Source organism: Zootoca vivipara, chromosome 2, assembly GCF_963506605.1.
Source record: "Zootoca vivipara chromosome 2, rZooViv1.1, whole genome shotgun sequence".
In the NCBI taxonomy this organism is placed as follows: Eukaryota; Metazoa; Chordata; class Lepidosauria; order Squamata; family Lacertidae; genus Zootoca; species Zootoca vivipara.
In genome coordinates this window covers 115,662,493-115,687,346 of record NC_083277.1, presented here as the reverse complement: position 1 = coordinate 115,687,346, position 24,854 = coordinate 115,662,493, and the positions used below count along the sequence as shown (strand labels likewise).

Sequence of the window (24,854 nt, the reverse complement as noted above, 5' to 3'; positions counted from 1 at the left end):
TTGTAAACTATGGTTAGGGAAATTAGCTGGGGCACAAACTGCATGTGGCACACAAAGTCCCTGCACTCTGCTCCTCCTTAGAGCAGAGAAACAAACTACATCCCTCCCGCCATAGAGCTTGACATGCATAGGTTTTACTTGTGTTACCCCCAGGACAACCCTTTTGGATGGATGACATTGAGAGAGATTGACTGGCTCAGAGTCGTCCAATAACTTTCATGGCTCTGTGAGGTTCTGTACTTGGGTTTCTTAAATCCAATATGGCTAATGAGAGCCTACGTTGGAGACCCTCACTCAACGTGGCTGTAACATGCAGCTATACTCACCGCATGCTAGATCTCTCTGTGCTTCAGGGGCTGTTGAATATAATAGCAGTGAAAGTGCAGCTAAGAAGGTCAAATCATATATATGACTGACACCCTTCTTTTGAAAGTAGACCAGTGTCCAGACTCTTAACATTCAAACACTTTACTTGCAGAAACTGTTAATTATAGATGAATTAAAACAAAATGTTTACAGTTGCATGCTCATCCAAGCATGGGCCTACATTTATTTATTTTTTATGTTGTTGCTATTGTTTTAATTTCATTTTTGTATTATTCCCTTGTATTCATGCATGCATATTTGTACTTACCTTTGCACTGATTTGAAGCCACTTTGTGTCCTTCCTAAAAGAGGCTTCTGGGAGGCCGGAGGGACATTGCTGGAACAACTCTTGGGTTGGGGCAACTAGCTAAAAGGTTTTAAAATGTTTTAAACGATTCTAATTTTGGTTCCTGTTCTGTTTTTGTCAGGTTGATGTTGGTTAAATGTTTAGTTGGGGTTGGCAGTTATTTTAATTTGGGTATAACTGTAAACTGATTATTATTGCTGCTGCTGCTGCTGTTTGTTTGTATTGATTTATTGGCTGGCTTGTTTGTTGCTCGTATAGGATATTTTGTTTTTTAATGTTTGATGCTCTGTTGTGTTTTTATACATGTTGTAAGCCGCCCAGAGTGGCTGGCAAAACCCAGCAAGATGGGAGGGTTATAAATTTAAAATTTAAAAATTATTAAAAATTCTCTCAGTTAGGCCATGCCTTGCAACTCCTATGAGAGATTTCCACATTTACCCTCTCCATTTTACCTACTCTCTTTCTTTCAAGGAGAGAAGAAGCACTCCAACACTCTATTCAACTTAGCAGTGTTCACAGTGGATTCTAAAACACAGTCATCTTGCTTCCCATAAAATGAAGTCTCTCCTTCACTAGATCCCTCCCATGTGACCAACCTTAACTCATCACATGAGAACCACTAGAGAACGCTATAGAATTCAGTTGCCAACCAATCAAATTTAAACACATAGCAATGCATACAAGCACTTACAATTTCAGTGAATTCAAATTACTGTACTCAACAGGGACGCCATGCCACGGTGGACGAGCTTGCGGCTTCAGCCTACCACGCAGTGGAGCTGGACCAGCAGTTCGACGGGGAGCCTGTGCAGGTGCGGCTGAGCATGGGCAAAGAACCGCGCCACTTCTTGGCCATCTTCAAAGGCAAGCTTGTCTTCTTTGAGGTATGGAGGAGGATTAAGTAGCACCGTGGAAAATCACAAACTGAATTGCCCAGGCGTCAGGCCTGTTACAGCTAAGGGTATTGCTGTAGCTTCGAAGCAAGGATCCCAGGGCCCTCCAGGTATTGTTGGGACTCCATATCCCATAATCCTGAGCCCAGTGGTTGGGGGTGATGGGACCTGTAGGGCCACAGGTTCCCCATCCCTGCTCAAGGCCATTGTGAGTCACAGCCAGATTCTCCCTGAAGACAAACTCTTTGCCCTTCTGAAAAGTCAGGAGCAAAGGAGGAGACCAGAACCCAGATTCCCTGACATCTCAGTGGAACACTCTGTCCTTGGATCTTATTCTTGTCGCTTTCAGCAGCCAAGATGGGAAGGGCATGGGGTGACATCACAGTTCATTCCTTGTTGGAGCTTCCCTTCTTTGAATGAATATGGAAGCTTGTCTCCGTCATCCCTGCTGTAAAAAAAAGGGAAGGGGGTGGCGGGGAGTCCTAGATACTCCAGGAATCACATCAACCATGCAACATTAGGCACCAGGTTTGACTTGACGTGTTTTTCCCTTTCCTTTTAAAAGGGGGGAGAGAGAAAAAGAACATAGTCCTTATTGTGCAAGCAATATCTTCTGAAAGTTGAAAAAACTCAATGAAGGGTATCTTTTTATATGCTACAGTAGCAGCTAGAGTTCTTATTGCTACAAAATGAAAGAGTGATGACATCCCCATTATTGATGAATGGATTCAAAAACTGACAGAATATGCAGAGTTAGATAGCCTATCAGAAAAAAAATAAAGAGCAAACCAAAACAGGCATTTGTTTCAAAATGGGAGGTCTTCGAAGTTTATTTGCAAAATAATTATAGCAGTTTAAACTCTGGTGCAGCATTTGAATAAGTTCAGTAGTAGCCCAAAGCAAGATCTAAAATAAATTAAGAATTAGTTAATCTATGATAAAAGTGCATACTGGCAACGAGTAGCATATAATTGAAACAAGGAATAGTGGGAGGTCTGGTCTATAGGCCAAAGACCATTTTTTGTTTTATATTTTGGTAATTAATATTGTGTTTATCTCTATATTCATTTGTTCTTTTGTTCTTTGATGTATCTAATAATAATAATAATAATAATAATAATAATAATAATAATAAACAAAACTTAGGTGAGCTATGCCACTGTACCCAGCATCACTCCAGTCGTGTTGTTAGGTTAGCAGCGATGTTGGTTTGTTGTTCTGCCCTTCCATCACTTCCTCTTTAGGGCGGGACATCCAGGAAAGGCGGAAGCGAAGCGGAACCCCCAGTGCGGCTCTTCCAGATCCGTGGAACGGACAGCTCCAACACGAAGGCAGTAGAAGTGCCGTCTCTGGCGGCCTCTCTCAATTCCAACGATGTCTTCCTGCTGAAGACCCAGACGGACCATTACTTGTGGTATGGCAAGGTGAGGCTAGGAAAGATGGCTCGGGGCAGGGATGAGGGCAGTCAAGCAGGAGGGTGGGTGGGAATTCAGAACCCCGCCATCCATTGCATTTCAAATAGGCCGCCACAGGGGCATCCCGCCAGAAAATTTTTTACATGGACAGGTGGGTGTCGGAATTAAGAAAAAAAATATTGGTGAGACCAAATGTCTGGTATAGAATTTGGGCTTCTTGCAGTGACGGGGGAACCTTCAACTTTCATTAGAAACAGCAGAGTAGTCCCAAATCTCTGTCTTTTGTGGTGGTGAAAGATAACTTGGAAATGTGTGACTTATTTATTTACCTATTTATTTATTTATACCCTGCCCATCTGGGTTTCCCCAGCCAATCTGGGTGACTCCCAACAGAATATTAAAAACACAATTAAACATCAATCATTAAACATTTCTCTAAACAGGATTGCCTTCAGATGTCTTCTAAAAGTCTAAAAGTCAGATAGTTGTTTATTTCCTTGACATCTGATGGGAGGGTGTTCAACAGGGCAGGTGCCACCACCAAGAAGGCCCTCTGCCTGGTTCCCTGTAACCTCACTTCTCATAGGGAGGGAACTGCGAGAAGTCCCTCGGCACTGGACCCAGCTGAATGATGGGGGTGGATATGTTCCTTCAGCTATACTGGGCCGAGGCCATTTAGGGCTGTAAAAGTCAGCACCAACAGTTTGAATTGTGCTTGGAAATGTACTAACGTAGGAATAAATTTTGAAAGCATTTCAGCCATGGTATGTTGTACAGATTCTGGCACATAGTGATTAGCAGCTTAAAATTAAATAGAGAAAGGATGTCACAAGCCCCTTGACTTGTGCACATGGCCAGCCTGGTGCAGGACTGAACACAGAACTAGGATTATCATGAAGCAGAGCGCAGCAGTTGCCTAGGGCAGCAAATTCCAGAGGAAGAGCACCATACCTATATCTCAGAGGTGATAGAGCGCATGTTTTGCATGCACAAGGTCCCAGATTCAATCTGCTGCAGCTCCAGTTAGGTTTACAAAAGACTCCTGTCTAAAACCCCTGGAGAGCTACTGTCATCCAGTTCAGGGTAGCCAATACAAAGCCAGATGGACCAGGGGGCTGACTCTGTATAAGGCAGCTTCTTCTATTCCTAGAACATTTCCTTGCAGCGGCTGCATTTGCATTTATGAGGACAAGCCATGGCAACTCTTGGGCTACAATAGAAACGTCTCATTTGGAAGCTTTTGCTTCCACTTTAGATTAAATGCTGCTTTGTGTGATGTCACAACCCAGGCAAACCAGGGTTAATCTTAACTATGGTTTGACGAAACCAGTCATGTCAGAAGAGGGGGAAGCTTTTGCTTCCACTTTAGATTAAATGCTGCTTTGTGTGATGTCACAACCCAGGCAAACCAGGGTTAATCCTAACTATGGTTTGACGAAACCAGTCACATCAGAAGAGTGGGACGCGCGTGACCCCGAGGCTTGCTACAGCTTGTTCTTACAATGCTAAACCAGGGTTTAGTATTACGTGCAAACACAGCCTGTGCTGCCCTTTTTATGGGAGAGGGGCAAGATTGTTGACTTCTAGCTGCAAGTGCAGAAGTACCTAAGGCTTGTACTGCCCAGATTGCTCGGGGGGGGGGGGAATGTTTGGTGCCTTGTCAAGGCATGACTGCCGGTGTCCCCTTACACCAGAATCTTTCAAGATTGTTTGGTAGCCCATCTGGATGTGTGTCAGCAAGCTGCCGTTCCACTTTCACCGTTTTACCTATGTGGGTTTTCATACCAGGGTTCCAGTGGCGATGAACGGGAAATGGCCAAGGAGCTGGCCACCACCCTTTGCAACGGGATTCAGGAGATGGTAACGGAAGGGCAGGAGCCCCCCGAGTTTTGGGAGCTGCTTGGAGGCAAAGCCCCCTATGCAAGTGAGAAAAGGTACTTGCACCCTGTCCCTAAACTCTTGTACTTGCTACTAGGCAGGGGGCTTAAATATTGCAAGCAGGTGTTTGGATATCACTTACCAGATTTTCCCCAGGAAGGGTGAATCTGGATTAAATGGGGCAGGGGGGGGGATATGGGTTGGTATTCTGATACTAATGATATCATATGGATGCTGTGAGAAACTTGCATGCGTTGATCCCATAATAAACAGATTATGGGATCAATTAACAGATTAGACAACTGGGCCGAAGCAAACAAGATGAATTTCAACAGGGAGAAATGTAAAGTACTACACTTGGGGGGACAGAAAAAAATGAAAGGCACAAATACAGGATGGGAGACACCTGGCTTGAGAGCAGTACATGTGAAAAGGATCTAGGAGTCTTGGTAGACCACAAACTTGACATGAGTCAACAGTGTGATGCAGCAGCTTAAAAAGCCAATGCAATTCCAAGCTGCATCAATAGGAGTATAGCATCTAAATCAAGGGCAGCATTTCTCAACCGCTGTTCCGCGGCACACTAGTGTGCCGCGAGACGCTGGCTGGTGTGCCGCGACGTGCGGTGACGAGAAGGGCGATTTGCATTGTCACGTGCCTGGCGGCCGCCAATATTCAACACTGACCCGCCGGAAAGCAATATTTGGCAAGTGTTTCTTACAGTCATAATTTTAATATAGGGCGGCACAGAGTTAATTTTTTTAACTTTTTAAATGGTGGTGTGCCTCGTGATTTTTTTCACGGAACAAGTGTGCCGTGGCCCAAAAAAGGTTGAGAAACACTGATCAAGGGAAGTAATAGTACCACTGTATTCTGCTCTGGTCAGACCTCACCTGGAGTACTGTGTCCGGTTCTGGGCACCACAGTTCAAGAAGGATACTGACGAGCTGGAACGTGTCCAGAGGAGGGCAACCCAAATGGTCAAAGGCCTGGAAATGATGCCTTATGAGGAACGGCTTAGGGAGCTGGGTATGTTTGGCCTGGAGAAAAGATTAAGGGGTGATATGATAGCCATGTTCAAATGACACCCACCTGAAAGCACCTTCTGTTCCCAACATTAGCACCCCAGAATTGTAGAGTTAGAAGGGACCCCCAAAGGGTCATCTAGCAAAATTCCCTGCAATGCAGGAATCACAGATGAAGAATTATCTAGAGAGGTAGACTTAGCGCCTACTTCCAAGAGCTTTTCAACAAGCCAAGCCTTAAAAAATATATATTATGCTTTGATAAGGCTTTTTTTTTTTTTGAAAAAAAGCTAACTAAAAAAACACTGTTGGGTTGTAATTATTTTTACTGCTGCTAGTTTTTTTTATTACAATGCTAAAATACTTTTGCATCATAAAGTTTGTGCATTGATTGTTAATGGCAGGCGTAATTCACCTTGGCAATATGCTATGTTGAAGGGCAGCAGAGAAGCAAGTAAAATTAAAATAATAAAGAAAGGGATTAATAACAGGGCCAGCTGCTCTTGGTCCACATCTGTTGTTGTTGTTTAGTCGTTTAGTCGTGTCCGACTCTTTGTGACCCCATGGACCATAGCACGCCAGGCACTCCTGTCTTGCACTGCCTCCCTCAGTTTGGTCAAACTCATGTTCGTAGCTTCGAGAACACTGTCCAACCATCTCGTCCTCTGTCGTCCCCTTCTCCTAGTGCCCTCAATCTTTCCCAACATCAGGGTCTTTTCCAAGGATTCTTCTCTTCTCATGAGGTGGCCAAAGTATTGGAGCCTCAGCTTCACGATCTGTCCTTCCAGGGAGCACTCAGGGCTGATTTCCTGAAGAATGGATAGGTTTGATCTTCTTGCAGTCCATGGGACTCTCAAGAGTCTCCTCCAGCACCATAATTCAAAAGCATCGGGTTCCGGTTTCCGCCGGCAGGAATGGCGGACCTGTTTTCCATCTCTCTGACCTTCGTAAGGAATTTGGCGGTTGCTAGGGGAGTAAATGGCAACCCCCTACCCTCTCCGGGGGTTACGGAGAGGGGCCGCTGGCCCGCGATGCCCCCAGACCCACTCCGACTGTTTATGGAGTGGGGGGAGCTTGGGCTGAAAAGCACTTACGAGGGCCAGGACTCCCGGACGCTAATCTGCATGGCGGGGATTTCCATGGTTAAAGAAGATAATTAGGCTTAAATCTATGGACATACTTCAGAAGGAGGGGAAGAAGCGCTGTTTACTGCTGAGAAATTTATGCTGCTGAGGGAGAGGAGTCAAAGGCTGTACTACATCTGGAAGAAGGATTGATGGGGACGGAGCGATAAGGGAAGTGAGTTTTTATTTTTATTTTCATATATGTTGCCTCGTACCTTCCCGGACGCGATGTCCTGGCTTGTTTGGAGTGAAAGAGAAGCAAAAGACTGTGTGAGTTGAACTTTATAACTGTTGTTACTGAGCATATTTTTTAAAAGATGTGGAGTTGCCGATGAGAAAAGCCCCCCCCCTAGTCGGACGGAAGGAGTTCTGGACGCGTTCGGAGGATTTATGATCTGTGACGCACTTTAAATTGGAGCAGCGACCTGAAGCTAAGTTCAGCTATAGGGCAAGGAGATCCATTAATTTACCAAGAGTTTATGGTTTGATGTTTGGGTCTCCTGCCTGGAAAAGCTGTAAATTCTATAAAGATCGTAAATCTTCATAGCTATGAGAGAAATCGAAAGTGATTTGAGCTTTTCAAGATGGCGCTGCTTCGAGCTGCTTCGACGCAACAGGGAGCTCCACTAAGAAGATTTATGGGGAGGCTGGACTGATTAACTCACACAGGAGAAAGAACATCTGTGAAACTTTGTTTGATATTTATCTCAGCAGCTGGGAAACAACCGGTTGAGTGGAAAACATCTATGTGACTGTAAGGGGAAGATCTGGATTATTATGAACTTGGAGGACGATTTGAACTTTAGAAAAAAGACGGCAGTGGACGGTTGCGAGGAATTCCCAATTTCTTGAAGCATGGGAACCCAAATAAAAAATTCTTTAGATGATTTGGCATAACATTCGGTTGGATTGATATATATATGTGTATAATTTGAAATATTGAATGTGATATAATTGGTTTTAATTGGAAAATTAATAAAAATATTTTTAAAAAATAATAATAATTCAAAAGCATCAATTCTTCGGCGATCAGCCTTCTTTATGGTCCAGCTCTCACTTCCATACATCACTACTGGGAAAACCATAGCTTTAACTATACGGACCTTTGTCGGCAAGGTGATGTCTCTGCTTTTTGCAGAGACATCTGCACATCTGCACATCCTTAAAAGCACATTGGAAGTGAGACCTAAAAAGGGCTTTTTCAAAGTCTCTTTTCTTACAGGCTGCAAGAGGAGGTCCCTGATTACCCTCCACGGCTCTTTGAATGCTCCAACAAGACTGGATACTTTGTAGCCATCGAGATCACAGACTTTACCCAAGATGACCTCAGTGAAAGTGATGTGATGATGCTGGATACCTGGGACCAGGTGAGGCTGGGGCAGGGAAGTCTGAAGTACCGTACTGTCCTGAATTTCTAAGCCTCTCATTCTATGGGGGCTGTGCCCCATGATATTCTTGTAAAGAAGCTGGTAAAATGCGGGCTAGACAATGCTACCATTCAGTGGATTTGTAACTGGCTGACTGACCGAACCCAAAGGGTGCTCATCAATGGCTCCTCTTCATCCTGGAGAGTAGTGACTAGTGGGGTGCCACAGGGTTCTGTCTTGGGCCCAGTCTTATTCAACATCTTTATCAATGACTTGGATGATGGACTTGAGGGCATCCTGAGCAAGTTTGCAGATGACACCAAATTGGGAGGGGTGGCTAATACCCCAGAGGACAGAATCACACTTCAGAATGAACTTAACAGATTAGACATCTGGGCTAAAGCAAACAAGATGAATTTTAACAAGGTGAAATGTAAAGTACTACACTTGGGCAAAAAATATATCAAAGGCACAAATACAGGGTGGGAGACACCTGGATTGAGAGCAGTACATGTGAAAAGGATCTAGGAGTCCTGGTAGACCACAAACTTGACATGAGTCAACAGTGTGATGCAGCAGCTAAAAAAGCCAATGCAATTCTGGGCTGCATCAATAGGAGTATAGCGTCTAGATCAAGGGAAGTAATAGTAACACTGTATTCTGCTCTGATCAGACCTCACCTGGAGTACTGTGTCCAGTTCTGGGCACTAAAGTTCAAGAAGGATACAGACAAGCTGGAACGTGTCCAGAGGAGGGCAACCAAAATGGTCAAAGGCTTGGAAACAATGCCTTATGAGGAACGGCTTAGGGAGCTGGGTATGTTTAGCCTGGAGAAGAGAAGGTTAAGGGGTGATATGATAGCCATGTTCAAATATATAAAAGGATGTCATATAGAAGAGGGTGAAAGGTTGTTTTCTGCTGCTCCAGAGAAGCGGACACGGAGCAATGGATTCAAACTACAAGAAAGAAGATTCCACCTAAACATTAGGAAGAACCTCCTGACAGTAAGAGCTGTTCGACAGTGGAATTTGCTGGCAAGAAGTGTGGTGGAGTCTCCTCCTTTGGAGGTCTTTAAGCGGAGGCTTGACGGCCATATGTCAAGAATGCTTTGATGGTGTTTCCCGCTTGGCAGGGGGTTGGACTGGATGGCCCTTGTGGTCTCTTCCAACTCTATGATTCTATGATTTAAAGTCTCTGGCTACTTCCTGTAATTCTTTCACTCTATTTTGAGTGTTAAGGAGTACAAGGCAGCCTCTTGGAGGTCTGATTACTCTGCAGAGCAGGGAGGGGGGGCGCATTGGAGGCTAGCAGTGCCTTAAAAATATTGTAGTTTGGAAAGGCTTAGCAGAAGGCAAAGGCAGTAAGTTTGGTTCTAAGGCAGAATAAATGAGCTCCAAAATACATCCCCCCCCACACACGAGAGTGTACTAAGTTTCTAGGACTAGCAAAAGAACTATAGAAATGCAAAAATTGCTTCATGAAGGATGTCTGCTAATGGTTATAAGCCACAATAGCCAGGACTGGTTCTTTCCCCCTAATGCCACTGATAATATGGAGATAGACAATAGGATGCAGCTCCTGACACAATTGCTTTGCTCCCCTTCAGCATCTAACTGCCCTATTGTTAGGAGTTCTGAGTTTGAAGGAGCCTTTCGACTGCCATAGTCTGTGAATAATGCCATTATATGGTTTAGTCACTTAACTTAGCTGCCTATCAGGATGGAATCAGGAGTTTCTCTGCTTGTCCTGGTTTAGCTTCCTTACTGGTGTTGTCCCCCAAGCCTTCTGTGGCACCTGGGAATATCCTTACAGTCAAAACCAAACTAACGTTTCCCTAGTTTTCTCCCAGGGCAGCTGTACATTATGAGCAAGGGGTGACCTTAGACTAAATCTAGACCTCTGAATGGGAGCAGAGCTCAGTCTCTGCGTGCTCCTTTTATCTACTATGATCAGGAAAGATACCGTGTCGTCCTGCACAGTCGCATCAACTTTTGCCTGTAATCACTACAGTCTGGTTTCAGAAAAGCTTTCTAGTTCTGACCCCTAGTTCTGAGCTAGGGGTGGCTGTCATTGGACTCTAATTCCCATCAGTCCCAGCCAGCAGGGCAATGGTCCATTGTCAAGAGTTGTAGCCCAACAACATCTGGAGAACGCAGGTTCCCCCACTCTAATGCTCCCTGTTGCTCGAACGAGCAACTTCTGAATCATCCATCGTTCTCTTCTCTTTCCCCAGATTTTCCTATGGATTGGCAAAGAAGCCAACGAAACAGAGAGGAAGGAGGCATTGACGATGGCTCAGGAATACCTGCAGACCCACCCCAGTGGGAAGGAGACCGACACCCCCATCCTCATAATCAAGCAAGGTTTTGAGCCGCCCAACTTCACAGGCTGGTTCCTGGCTTGGGACCCATATCGGTGGAGTGTAAGTGGAAACCATGCCTGAACCAAATTGCTTTTGTCTTCTAGAGATCTGGGGGCGATTTATACTGTATCATGAGTGAAATTCAACAAATGAGTTTGGTCAGCGGAGGCCTGTGCGACAACTTCCACTTACACAATAGGGCTTCTCCCCCCCCCCCAAATGCACCCCCTGAAATGGGCTCTGAGGCAGTCAGGAGAACCCCCAGCACAGTGTCTGGAAACTGAAAGGTTTGCGGTGACAGAATGATTTGACAGTGTGATGTTGAATTTCATCCCATGTGCCAAATTGACAGAGAGTGTCACATCCCCTTTTTGAAATAAATAGAGTAAGTTGGGTCATTTGCTGAAACAAATACTGACAAATATTTGAAATCTGCAGGTATGTCCAGTTTTGTCAATTAAGTTTTTGAATGTGGAATTTTTCATATAAATTTTGATTGTGATATTTTACTGTAACATTCAAAATCTAAGTGCTTTGCAAGCACCCTTTGGGGATTGTTTTGTTGTTTTGATTTTGGCAGGCATTCAATTTGTACACTGTTGATTATCCACGGTGAACCACTGGATACTGGGTGTCAGCTAAACCTAATTCATAACACCCTGAGCGCCTTTGAGAATATCCAGGCTATAGATGTAGAAGATCAATGCATTGACTGCAGTCTTAACCATGCCTACTCTAAGTTCTATTGAATTCGTGATAAGAATATGCAAGCAGGTCATCTTAGTTCTCCACGTTTTTCCAAAAATTGGTTGCAACTCAATTCAAAACAGGTCTTGGGGAGAAATGCTTGGGAATAAAACCCTGTTTCTAGCACAGTAAGGTGCTATGGTGCCATAACCTTATTATAGGTAAGTGGTTTTTTTGAACCCTTGCAGGAAGGAAAGACATATGAACAGCTGAAGAAGGAACTGGGAGATGCCACCAACATTGTCAGAATCACGGCTGTAAGTTGACGCTTCAGTTTCCCCAGTGAGAAACGGGGTCAATGGCTAAGCAGGGGGAGAAATCTGCGTGCGTAAGAAGCTAGAAAACTACCAGATCATGTTGTTTGTCCAATCTAACCCTGTGTTATCTATTTCATGGGTAGGAAATCATGAAAAAAAAGCGGGTGGGGGAACAGATATGACTTTTACCTCTCTACAGCACACAACATCCCAGCTGTGAAAAAGTCAGAGTCTTCTGTTTGGGACATGCACCTTCTATCTAGGCAAAGAGGGGACATTATGACTGTTCAAATAAACTTTCCAGCCCGGCAAATGTGCTCAAGGAGGGTGTGGAGCAGGGCTGAGAGGGGTGGTGGCCTGGGACCACATTTTCCCTCTGGGCCTGAGGTTCCCCACCCTAGATCTAGGCTGGATAGAAGTTCTAGGTTGCAGCCAGCTTTGCTTAGAGTAGACCCACTGAACTTAATGTGCCTAAGTTAGCCATGTTGGTTAATTTCAATGGAACTACTCTGGGTAAGACTAGGACTGGCTACAACTAGTGTCTCAGGAAGGGAGTATTTCACATTGTCTGTTGGTTAGGAAACAAAAATTAATATCTGGGACTTTCTGCATGCAAGGCGTGAGTTCTCTGTTGGACACAGTCAAAACTGAGCTAAAATTCTGCCTTCTACTGCACCTCCAGCAACATCATGGCCGAGGAAAGGAAAACCCCGATGCCTTTATTCCTCTGCAATCCCATAATAAACCAGTACTTTTGGTACACTGGTGGCTTTCTAAAGTAGTGTGCCGTGACCAGAGGATGAGAAATTTGTTAAATAATTGAAGGCTTCCCCCAAGCCCAATATTCCCACCCACAGAGGACCCTGCCCACTGTGTGTCTGCAAGGTTCACTACTCCTGCCATTCATTCTCCCCCCCCAAACCAGAGAGAAACAGCCGAGTTACTCATCCTCTCCTGTGCAGTGAATTGCACAAAAGCACAGGAGGTGGATTTCTCTGGGGTCCTAGTCTTAAAAGTGCTTCCAGTTTTGCTTCCTCATAAACATAGAAATTATTTATTAATTAAATGTCTCTATTATATTTATTAAATTTCTGTATATAAGAAGCCTGTACAGTCATACCTTGGATCCCGAACACCTTGCGAGTTGAACATTTTGGCTCCCAAACCTGGAAGCGAGCGTTCCAGTAGTTTGTGAACATTCTTTGGAACCCAGACGTCCAAAGCTGCTTCCGATTGGCTGCAGGAGCTCCCTGCGGCCAATCGGAAGCCACACCTTGGTTTCTGAACGTTTTGGAAGTCGAATGGACTTCCAAGGCACCACTGTATAGGGTCTGCTTCTACAGATGGCGTTTTTAAAAACCTGCTCCTTTTTCTGCTCAGGATCTGAATGGTGCGTCGCTCACTCCAAGGCCTGGGACCTTGGAAAGCAGCAACTGCCCTACCTACCCTCTAGAGGTCCTGCTGTCCAGCCAGGATGAGCTACCAGAAGATGTGGATCCTGCTAAGAAGGAGGTGAGTTGTTTATTTGTTTCCCTGCACTTATATCCCGGCTTTCTTCCGTCATGGAACTCAAGTTGGCATTCCTGTGGGTTGCTAGGCTTTCACCCATCTAGACCAGGGGTCCCCAAACTAAGGCCGGGGGGCCGAATCGCCTTCTAAATCCGGCCCGCGGACGGTCCGGGAATCAGCATGGTTTTACATGAGTAGAATGTGTCTTTTTATTTAAAATGCATCTCTGGGTTATTTGTGTGGCCTGCCTGGTGTTTTTACATGAGTAGAATGTGTCCTTTTATTTAAAACTAGTGTCATTCAGCCCGTTTACTAAACGGGCGCTAGAACATTCAGCCTTTTTCGGCGGCGGCAGCACGTGGGGGGGCCGGCTGGCCCCTCCCACGGCCGCCGCTTCGTCGAGGCGCTCCGCTGAGCCCAGCTGGCCAGCGGGCGCCCAGGAGAAGGCCGCGATTCTTCTGAGGACTGCGAGGGAAACGGTAGGCAGAGGGGTGGGGAGAGCGTGTGTGTGTGTGCGTCAAATCTCTGTGTCCGTGGGGCACATGCGCAGTAGCGCGGACACGGGGACTGGACGCAGAGACACTTGCACATCTAGGATGCATCTCTGGGTTATTTGTGGGGCACAGGAATTCATTCATTTCCCCCCCCAAAAAAATATAGTTTGGCCCCCCACAAGGTCTGAGGGACAGTGGACCGGCCCCCTGCTGAAAAAGTTTGCTGACCCCTGATCTAGACTCTTTAGCCTCACGTTCCTTCAGTCCATAGCGTAGCATGAGGTCTGTTCTGCACTACTTAAGCACCAAGGCACATGCTTGAGCATGTAGGGATACCCCCTGCTGCTCCTTCCTTTCTTCCCTGTGTTTTTTTTTTTTTTAAAGGAAGTGGCTGGCAGGCAGCAACAGTGGGAGCAAATATGCCACTGCTTACTGGAGCCTTCCAACAGAAAAACAAAACACCAAAGCACTAAAAGTCTGCGATACACAGGTTGGGAAACGCTGCTACCTGTGTATCCCACCCTAGGAATAGCAGGCTGGAAATTTCATTCATACATGCATCCTGTTAGGGCTACCAATGATTGTGCCATGCAAACATACATTTTGGCATTTGGGGCAGAATTCATTCTTAAGCTTTAAAACAGGGGTCAGCAAACTTTTTCAGCAAGGGGCTGGTCCACTGTCCCTCAGAGCTCGTGGGGGGGCCGGACTATATTTTTTTAAAAAAATATGAACGAATTCCTATGCCCCACAAATAACCCAGAGATGGGTTTTAAATAAAAGGACACATTCTACTCATGTAAAACATGCTGATTCCTGGACCGTCCGTGGGCCGGATTTAGAAGGCGAATGGGCCGCATCTGGCCCCCGGGCCTTTAGTTTGGGGACCCCTGCTTTAAAAGGTAAGTTCCCAGTCCTCTTGGCTGCAGAGGCAGGCTTCAAATGGCACGGGCTATACCTGGCGAAATTGCTGAAGGCTTGAAACACGGCCAGACTCCAGTATAGCTGAAGTTAGAACCACTCTCACAAATAGAAGATGAAGAGGCTGTACCACTTCAGACTGCAGATAGGGACTTGCAGGACTAAATGTGTCTTCATATAAAACGAAACAAAAAATAAACCCCCTTCGCACAGAAAACCAGCATGTCAGGGGGAAGGATTCTTATGCCCAACTGTAACTCGGCCTGTTAACCCACTCCCCTCTATTTCCCGTGTTTAATTTTAGATTGTAAGCTGGTTGGGGCAGGGGCCTATCGTCGTACTCTGTAAAATGACCATGCACATAAATTGATGAATAAATAATAAAATTTCATGTGTGGGAATATCTAGAACAGGCATCCCCAAACTGCGGCCCTCCAGATGTTTTGGCCTACAACTCCCATGATCCCTAGCTAACAGGACCAGTGGTCAGGGATGATGGGAATTGTAGTCCAAAACATCTGGAGGGCCGAAGTTTGGGGATGCCTGATCTAGAGGTAAATCTACCTAATTCATTCGTTTGCTAAAGTGGAGCATTCAATCCCCTCACCCCAAACACTTGCAGTCTGACGTTCCACATTCAGAAGTAGGTTTTCCACCTCAGCGGATGTGTGTGAAGACTACGGCCAAAAGCAATTCATCACAATTAACTTTCTTTCTTGGATCCTCTTGTGCTAACGTGACCTAGAGTGGGACCCCATTGTGTTCACTCGCTGCTCAAATCCTATCTTTCATTTACGGTACTCATCTAGTTATTGTGGTCTTTCCCCCCTCATCAACAGAATTTCCTGTCAGCACAAGACTTCCTCCAAGTCTTTGGGATCCCCAGGGAAGAGTTTGCTGCTCTCCCCCCGTGGAAGCAACTCAACATGAAGAAAGAGAAGGGGCTTTTCTGAAGAATAAGCATTTCTCGAGATTGAAAAGGCGACACCCGCACTCAATTCCTATTGATTTGGGGGCAGGACCCCTAGTCAGAAGCAGCTGAGCCTGCGAAGGGAGCTGCCTTATGTATCACGTTTGTGCCTAAATTGCGCTTTGAAGGTTGGTTTCGTATCTTTTACTCAAGGCTGCTGTTGTCCAGGGACTTAAAAACAACAACAACAAAAGGGCTTCACCATTGCAAGTCTACAGTGGTGAGAAAACCAACTCAAATGAAGCAGGCAGAACTGAATTTCAGAAGATCCACAGGCAACAGCCGTCTCTGCTATCGGTTGCGCTTGATGTAAATTAAGGAGCCACGCGATGGCTGGCTGTTCTGTTTTGAATTGGGCCTTGTAGAGTGCATACCTGTATTGCAAACATTAAAATCCAGCTTCACTGTCCTCAATAACTCATTCCATCCTGCCTGTGACCTCAGGGAATGCCGGGGCTTGTAGTTCTGCAATGATTGCTTACAGTCATGTGCAGAAAGCTCTAGTTTTGGGGACCAGGTACGGGATTTAAGCACACTAACACCTACTACATTGTCGGGCCGCTTTGCCTTCCCCAACTCCAGCGCCACTGTGGTCTACTCAACTATTAGGGGATGTGCTGTGTCATTGGTAGAGTCTAGCTTCCCACTGCAAGTGCTGGTGAGAAAGAGGAGCTAAGAGGAAATATACCAGTAATAACAATCTAGCATCATGCAATGTGCCACTAGCATCCTCTCCACCTAGCCACACTGAAAGAGAGGGGCAGGCAACATGTGACCTCCAGATGTTGCTGGACAACAATTCCCATCATCCCTAGCCCACGGGGGCTGATGGGAGTTAAGTCCAACATCTGGAGGGCACCATGTTGGCTATCTCTGCTGTCACAAAACACTTATTTTCAATCTGACAAGAGAGAGGCCGGCTCTGTTACCTTGTACTTGTCTGGTACATACCATACACAGTGGTACCTCAACATCCGAATGACTCAACTTCCAAAGGTTTCGACTTCTGAAGTCGGCAAACCCGGAAGTCTTTTCGCCACGTTCAATATCACAAATTCAGTATTACAAGAATCTCACTTTCTCCCTAAGGCTAGCAAGAGACTTTCAAGCACAAGTGGGAACCACAGGCCTAGGGGCCAAATGTTGCCTTCCAGGCTTATCTGACCCATAGTGCCCCACCCTCCTGGCTACACCACCTCAAACAGATCCCACACCAGCCCTAATCTGCACCTTCCTGGCTGGAATATGTCCTTAAACTCTGGTAATGCCTCTTGGTTTGCCTGGATGGATGACAAAGAAGTGTGTGTGACTGCAGAAACTAGCCTACTATACTAAGGTAACATTTACATTCATTGCTCCACCTGCTTTGGCTCCGTCAACTGGCCCTTGGTTCAAAAAATGATTCTGCACCTTTGCTTTTCAAGCATGTGAACCACCCATTCCCAAGGGAACCAGGGTACGTAGGTGCTGGGGGAGCAGCCTTCCACAGTCAAAAAGTAGCCCTCCACCCAAGTTGATTAGTAGCAGAAGAGTTTATGTCATGTATGTAGTGCAAATATCACAGAATTTGGGCACCTGATCACAGGAGGTCTGGGCTTACTCCTTAACAGGGGCTGTCAGAATGCAATAGGGAACAATGTGCCTGGACCAGGAAGATGACTTGCCTGTCTAAGATGCCGTAAGCCGGCATTCAAGACAGTGTGGATGAATGCAGGCAGGCTGTCCGACAACTTCTGCAGCTTTGCCACAGAAGTCAGCTTGTTTTCAGTATGTGTTACAGAACACACAAGCCTTGCTCATCAACTTGCTCACTGGGTACCACAGTAGCTACACTTGCCACTCATGGCCAACCAAGCATTGCCGGCTACCACAGAAGTAGCACAGGCTGTTCTACGAAGCTGGACAAGGGAAGCTGTTTGCGGGCAGATCAGATTTCATTCTGGCCCATCTCCTAGGGTGCCCTCACCTACTAATGCTTGGATGGCTGGGAGGAAGAAAGGAGCAGGTATCTCCAGCAATAATTACCAGGGACCTTGGCTTACTAAATGATGAGAAGTCTGTTCTGACTTTAAGCCTTTAGACTTCTGCTGCAATAGAAGAGGGTGCTGTAGTCGTGCTTCCCATAAGGGAAAACAAGGACACCCAAGCTTCTAGTCCTCACTGTGGAAACCCTTTATAAGGTGGACAGGGACTACTCATTTCATGAAGAGAAAGGGGGGCTCCAATGGGTTTCTAGTAGCCCCCAATGATTTTCTGCATGCTTCAAGAGTTGCCCAGTTACCTCACAGACCTAGCCTAGACCCACAGTTTAGCAAAACCCACCTCTCCTTTCACTTTACTGCACCCTCCAGCTGTCCTGTTCTGCTACACTTAGCATGGATAGCAAATAAAAATGTGCTCCCTGGGGTTCATGACAATTCAACAGATGCGCTTGAACCAGCAGACGCTGTTCCCCTCCTTGCTGCCAGCTAGTTTTATTTGCAACATTGACAGCTGTCTTCCACACCTGCTCAGAGTCGTTCTGGAGCTTTGAAATGAGATTGCGCACAATCAGTATTCAGCTTCCATGACCAACCCAACACAGAGTTTAATTCATGACTGGTTAGGTCTGTTAACCAAGGCAGGGCCCAAACAGGAACTGGGAACAGTTCACTTGCCCCACCGCCACCAGTATTGTTTAGTCTGATGGTGACAGTTCTATATCCTCTCCGCATTCAAACCGCACAAAGTCCAGCACAGATACACCCGTGGGCCGAACGTACTGTCCCAAGGAAATAGCAGGGTCCAGCAGGAAGGGCTGGGCAAGCATCTTGGTTTCAGAATCTCCGCCGGGTTCATCCTCCAGAGAGCCTACAGAGAGGGGGGCCATGCCCACCACATGCTGGCCCAGCCTCCAGCCCAGTTCAGCAAAGTCCGACTTTTCACATGGCTCAGAGGGACAGCAGATCACCAAAGCTCCGTATTTGCCAAACATCATGTTAGAAAGGAACGGGTTTCCTTCTGGAAGAGCCCCGTGCACGTAAGAGCCGATGAAAAATTTCTCTGGCACCGATATCCACACTGCTCTCTTAATGACCATGTTCTCCCCCAGCTTGCCTGCATAGAAAAAGAGAAGACAAATGGGAGGATTAACCATTAGGAGCACAGGTGATGTTTCAAGGGCTGAGCTATGCTATGCCTATGGCAAACAGCTACATTTTGAAAAGGAAGTGGTCCTTGCAGAAAGCATTGCATTCTTGGCAACATAATCCCCTGGGCACACCTACAAATTAGAGAAAAGGGTATTCAGGCAGAAAAGGACTGTTGCCTCAGTAGTACAGCATCTGCCTTGCAGATCCTTCAATCCCTGGTACCTCTAGGTAGGACTAGGAACTGCACCCTGCCAGAAACCCAGGAGAGCTGCTGCCCAATAGACAATACTGGGTGAGATGAACCAAATGGTGTGACTCAGTATAAGGCAAGTTTCTTATGTACCTCCTGCTTCCTTGGTCTTATTTAGCAATAATCTTTCTATATCTATCTATCTATCTATCTATCTATCTATCTATCTATCTATCTAAATGTAGGCATTGCGCACACAGAGGTCACAGCCTTTCTCCGTAACTGCTGAACAGTAATGTAACAAATTTGGCCACAACATACCTTGCCCATCAGGGAGGGATCTGGCATAATTTCCCCCCGAAAAACCATACCTTTCACACCTAAAATAATGATTAAACACACAAAAAAGTGGCGCCCAAATTAGACGTCACCACCAGAAGCTCTGAAGACTCCAGCAGCATCCAAAAGCTGCGCCGCCAGATGACATCACAAAATTCCACAGCAACCAACTGAAAACAGTCCTTCTGCAGCAACAAGGCCCAGCTTTTTCAATAGGCCACAGCATTGCCAAGCAGGGGAAATAAACAGAATAGGGCCTTTCAAAACGGGGGGGGGGGGCGCACAGGGATGAGGCACAACAAAGGGAGGGGGGACACATAGCCATGGGGGTGGGGAGGACCCTGAGTCAGCCAAAGCAGTGGGGGGTGGGTTGGGACAGGGAAAAATGAGTAGGCTGACCGCCAAAACGGCCATTCCACCTACAAAGCCCAAGCCCAAAGACTCTCCCGGCGGCTGTATTAATAAACGCCTGGCAGCATTAGGCAGTCGTTCATCATTTCCCCTAACATGCACTTGGGGGCATGGCGAGGGGTTTTTGCTTTTTAATTTAGTGGGCGTTGTCACATGTGAGGCTATGGCAGCCATTTTAAGTAAGGGCAGTCATGCCCCCTTTAACCTAGGCTTTATACTATGACTGATTGCCAGCCTCTGCGTCTTTAAAAAAAACCACAACCATGCACTTTCTCTCCCCAGTTTAAGTCCTCAAACAAACACCACATCCTACACCTACTCCAAAATTAGAAAATCCAAATAACCAAAACAAACAAACCAACCACAAAACACACAACAATGCCCAAATCATACAATACCCACCAAAATAAATGACAACCCCAAAAATAAAATTAAACAATAGTAACTTCTGCTTCTCATGTTCTTATTTAAAAATAAATAAATCTATATATATAAAAATGTTCACAATGCGTGCGCAGTAGCCAATGTATGGAGATACGGGGGGGGGAACAACACTCCCCGGGGGCAACAGAGGGCTCAGACAAAAGTGCATGCTGGGAAACAGAACCCAGAAGCTGACAGTTCCTTCTCCAAGGGTGGGGGCCAAGGTATGGAGAAACAGGCGGAGGGGCCAACACTCCCCGGAGACAACAGAGGGCTCAGACGAGTGGGGAGGAGGGGACTCGATAGCTCATGAGTCAGGACAGGGTAGGGCCAGTCACAGGGATGTGCCAGATAAGTCATGTGTCCGGACAGAGTGGGGGGGAATCACAGGAAAGAACCACAGCAACGCGTGGCCGGGCCAGCTAGTTGCTTACATAAAAAAGAACTATCAAACTGGTTTACAACAGTAAATTGAAACAATTTAAACTAGAGGAAACCAAATCACAGACAATTGAAATGTGGCACTAGAACACTCACCAATAGCCAGAGCCAGCTGGTCCACAAGCAAGGAGCCATCAGGTCCTATCCTGAGCTGAGAAAGCTCATTTGAGTTTAAGAAACACTGCAAAATAAGTATATTGTGCATTATAAATCTACAAACTTATCAAGCACTTCTCCTGAAGTGCACAACGAGATTTATAACCTTCACAGTTAATTAGAAAAGCTGTTTAGGCAACTGCTAAAATGGTTTGGGGGGGCTGGGGAGGGGAGGAATGAGGCTCGATCTACAAATGCAGCAGTAGCTGCTGGTTTGCCACCCGAAAACACACTCAGTGTGGAGCCTCAAGACAACCCAGACTTCCAAATATGTGTTTATGTATAACGCATGTGCATGCAAACACAAGTTTCCCTCACTTGCCATTTAAACTATATTTCCAGCTAAACAAAGTGTCTGCAACTCATGACAACTGTCTGTAGGCAAGCACACAGGAACAGCAACTCACAGCCCCCTTGAAGGGGTACAGATGAAAAGCCCCGAAGTATTCTTTCCCCAGTTATTTCAATCTAAGGCAAGGCAATATTCCTCAGAACCAAGATGCACTGGTCAGTTCGCAGCATAGGGATAGCATTTATAAACAGAACACCCATTAAGAGTCCTTTTTACTTCTGCAGAAACTTCCTGGGAGCATTCACTTTGTGTGGGAATCAACCTACCAGGTCTGGTAAGAAACAGTGGAACAAGCCCCTCTACCCCTTCAGTTCTACGATTCTGTGACCTCCCTTTGTATAATTTGCTTATTAAGATTCATTCAGCAGAAATGTGCCAGGAGTTTTAAGCTACGAAGCCTTTAGTGCCACTCTCACCTTGGCGTACGTGTTCAGCCGGTCCCCGGTCCCCTGATAATGCAGCATCGTTCCAATCGCTGCCTGCTGAATCAGATGCTGGAACTTGACATTTCGGGCCACAAAGTCAGTCTCGCAGTTCACCTGGCAAAGAAGCATAGCTAACTTTCAACTGACTTGGCCACTGACTTCTATGGTGCAGGAATAAAATCAGAAGTGGCAATTAGAGGATGAGATGACATCTTGTTTTCCAAAGGCAAGGGCACGGAATATAAGGCATCCAACTTTTTCACTCAGGCTTTCCCCGAGAGGGGATCCAAGCTATGCTGATGTATTAGGTAAAGGGACCCCTGACCGTTAGGTCCAGTCGCGGACAACTCTGGGGTTGCGGCGCTCATCTCACTTTACTGGCCGAGGGAGCCAACATACAGTCATGTGGCCAGCATGACTAAGCCGCTTCTGGCAAACCAGAGCAGCGCACGGAAACGCCGTTTACCTTCCCGCAGGAGCGGTGCCTATTTATCTACTTGCACTTTGACGTGCTTTCGGACTGCTAGGTTGGCAGGAACTGGGATTCGAACCGCCGGCCTTCTGATCGGCAAGCCCTAGGTTCTGTGGTTTAACCCACAGCGCCATCCACGTCCTGTATGCTGATGTATTAACCTGATCTAATTATTTGTTATGTCTTTTCAATTTGTTTTATGACTGTATTTTTATTGTTAATTTTGTACTATCCACTGCCCTATTAGTATTTTTTTGAACTTTTTCTTATACTGTTAGCAGCACAGTGGTACCTCTGGTTGCAAACGGGATCCATTCAGGAGGCCCGTTCGCAACATGAAAAGGCCGCATCCTGAAGCGCCGCGTCTGTGCAGGGGCGTGACGCAATTTGGCGCTTCTGCGCATGCGCCAAACCTGGAAGTAACCCATTCCGGGACTTCCGTGTTCGGCGCGTCCGTAACTTGAAAAGACGCAACCCGCAGCAGACATATCATGAGGTATGACTGTATAGATTTTTGGGGGGGGGGGAAGGCTACAGCTTTGGTTCTGTTCCATTACTTTACATTCAGTTGTGTTTCTTTGTTGCTGTGTGTTATTAAAGTGTATGCTCTTTTTTAAACAAACAAAAAGTTATTTTTTATTTTTTTAAAAAAAGTTTTTGTCAAAAGGAAAATGCTCACCTCTACCATCACTGCAGAGCTTCCCTCTTGCAGCAGCCCAATAAGCCCTTCTTGTGTCTTCCGTCCTTGCAATTTGGAAGCTTTGCTCCATCCTTCCTTTTGGGCTTGCTCATGTAGCCAGGCTTCAGCCTTGAAAGACAAATGCAAACCCGTAAACTGAGATACTATTGCCAAGAACAACACAACAAATCAATTCAAACCCTAAATAAAAGCACAAGTATTCTCCCAGTATTATACCACTGCAGAATAAAATGGGGGATGTTCAAATATTATTATAAATATGGCTCCATTTTATTTTAAAAATGTCTTGCAGATGGAAAGGAGAATGTAAGAATATGAAACTATTTGGTCCACTGACATCCTTGTGTGTAAATATAAACTTCAGATCAACCATTAGAAGTATGCTGTTTAGATCCATTGCAGGTTCTAGAAGACATAGAATCCATATCTACTTCCAACAGGAGGCTAAACTAATACTGTTTTGGTGCCTCCTCTGGTGCCATTCACAGACAGTGTTGTTAAGGAATTATCAGTTTACTAAGGTTTCTCTCTCTGACCAAAAATAAGAGTTAGCTGTTTATTTGGAAGCAATTCCCACTGACTGAAACACATTTTGAAATGCACACTGTTTTTATGAATCACAATGCATTTTGTTTTTCCCTGAACTTTTGGATTCTTTCCCCAAGTTCTTCTTCACAATAATTCATCTGGCATAGAAACATCTCCTGGTGATCTTTTTGTGGGGCTGGGTGGGCAACAAGAAAAGAGTCACTACCCTTTGCCTACATTGACTGAAGACACACAGGATAAAACATTCTGGCCTCTAAACTCACTTGCAACCACATCTCGATGTGATTTACCCCACTGCCAGTATGCATTGGACTGCAGCCTTAACAACAGACTTGCAAAAATTGCTTACAACGCACTTATTTTCCCGAAATACTTGAAACACTCAGGCAAAAAACTAAAATTAAACTTGCATTTTACATCACTGAAACATTTGTTCTCACCTCACTGACGTCATCAAATTTCTCCAATGCTTTCTTGCAGTTCACAAACGAGTAGCCAGTTTTCTTTCTGAGCTTCACCAGAGCTTCTTTTGCTGCTAGAACCGGAAGGCCAGCATGAAGAAAACGAACTAGATGCAAGTCAAACTACAAGGGGAAAGCAAAGACAAAAATTAGTGAAAAGGACCCAGTGACCAGCTAGTAGTCTTCGGGAGTCAGGAACCCCAGACTGTAAAGGTGCCACATAACACCCACCCGAAATAACCCGATTGTTTAGTGTGTCAGCACCTAAACTTTGGAACTGCTATCAAGCAGGTACTTTCATTGAACTCTTTTTAAACTTTTAAACTCCCTGCCTACTGCTATCAAGCAAAACAAATGCAATACAGTACCTTGTTACGCAGATCCAATAGTTACAACATATAGAGCACAACAGGCTGAATGGTAATGTTTGTAACAAATTTCTTTACTGGTTACTTCCTATCATACAAATCAAGTCCAGGATGTACACCATATACAATCCTTAAGCAAAGTATATAACCTATTTAATTAAATCCAATGCAGATATATTTCTTCCTTTCTTATTACATTCTTGTTTGAGTTCATATATTACCCAGTCCTTGGATGTGGTTGCACTCTATATCTTGTAACTACTGCTATCAAGTAGGCACTTTCATTGAACTCTTTTTGGCACCTGCTCTTATTTAGACATTGCCTACGCAGGTGCTTATAAATGCCGGTGTGAATTTAAACCTCTTTTGTAGTATTTTAACTTTTTTGCTGTTTTTAAAGTATGGTTGTGACTTTTCCCTCCCCCTTTCATTTTATCGTTTTGCCTTTTTGTGTGAACTGCTTTTACGATTTACAGGTGTATTAAATTTTATGAATAAATTAAATCAAATTAAAATGCAGACCCCGCGAGCCTGAGCTCCATCATCACACTCTGTGCCCTGCCCATGCTTGCCCGGCCTAGACGACAGAGACGGATCTAAGCAGGGAGAAGCAGAGGCAGCAACGCCCAACGAAAGACTTTCGCACTCACTTGCCCGGCTAGAGAACCCCTTTTCTGCAAGGGCAGCAGCGCCCTTCCCAGCCCAACCATCCGCTGCATCTTCAAGGCGCTTGCCATTACGCGTCACTACGTATGCGACGCGACGCGCTCCCTTACGACCTTTTGGCTGAGGCCGCGCACG

General features: G+C 45.6%; 2 protein-coding genes across 3 annotated transcripts in view; one reads left to right on the top strand and one right to left on the bottom strand.

The window, feature by feature from the left end:
* Positions 1 to 16,094, top strand: part of AVIL (advillin) — a 39,941-nt gene extending 23,847 nt beyond the window's left edge. For both annotated transcript variants that reach the window (XM_060272099.1, XM_060272101.1), the window contains exons 13-20: positions 1,399 to 1,557; positions 2,811 to 2,990; positions 4,770 to 4,915; positions 8,231 to 8,375; positions 10,609 to 10,797; positions 11,673 to 11,741; positions 13,122 to 13,253; positions 15,505 to 16,094. In XM_060272099.1, the coding sequence (XP_060128082.1) occupies positions 1,399 to 1,557; positions 2,811 to 2,990; positions 4,770 to 4,915; positions 8,231 to 8,375; positions 10,609 to 10,797; positions 11,673 to 11,741; positions 13,122 to 13,253; positions 15,505 to 15,618 (1,134 nt within the window). In that variant the 3' untranslated portion in view covers positions 15,619 to 16,094. The remainder of the gene's footprint in view (positions 1 to 1,398; positions 1,558 to 2,810; positions 2,991 to 4,769; positions 4,916 to 8,230; positions 8,376 to 10,608; positions 10,798 to 11,672; positions 11,742 to 13,121; positions 13,254 to 15,504) is intronic.
* Positions 16,095 to 16,443: 349 nt separating this feature from the next.
* Positions 16,444 to 24,845, bottom strand: TSFM (Ts translation elongation factor, mitochondrial). The gene is made up of 6 exons (XM_035103034.2): positions 24,704 to 24,845; positions 23,665 to 23,808; positions 22,655 to 22,783; positions 21,495 to 21,617; positions 20,667 to 20,751; positions 16,444 to 18,731 (listed from the first exon to the last, which is right to left on the bottom strand). The coding sequence occupies exons 1-6, from the start codon at positions 24,788 to 24,790 to the stop codon at positions 18,313 to 18,315; spliced, it is 987 nt and encodes a 328-aa protein (XP_034958925.1). The 5' UTR covers positions 24,791 to 24,845; the 3' UTR covers positions 16,444 to 18,312.
* Positions 24,846 to 24,854: the final 9 nt, after the last annotated feature.

Excerpts from the sequence above, each read along its gene's own strand:
- TSFM (XM_035103034.2), bottom strand. The coding sequence starts at position 24,790 with ATGGCAAGCGCCTTGAAGATGCAGCGGATGGTTGGGCTGGGAAGGGCG. Across the intron at positions 21,618-22,654 it reads GCTCTGCAGTGATGGTAGAG|GTGAACTGCGAGACTGACTT; the intron begins GTGAGCATTTTC and ends CTTCTTTGCCAG. Across the intron at positions 20,752-21,494 it reads GGCTGAACACGTACGCCAAG|TGTTTCTTAAACTCAAATGA; the intron begins GTGAGAGTGGCA and ends CTTATTTTGCAG.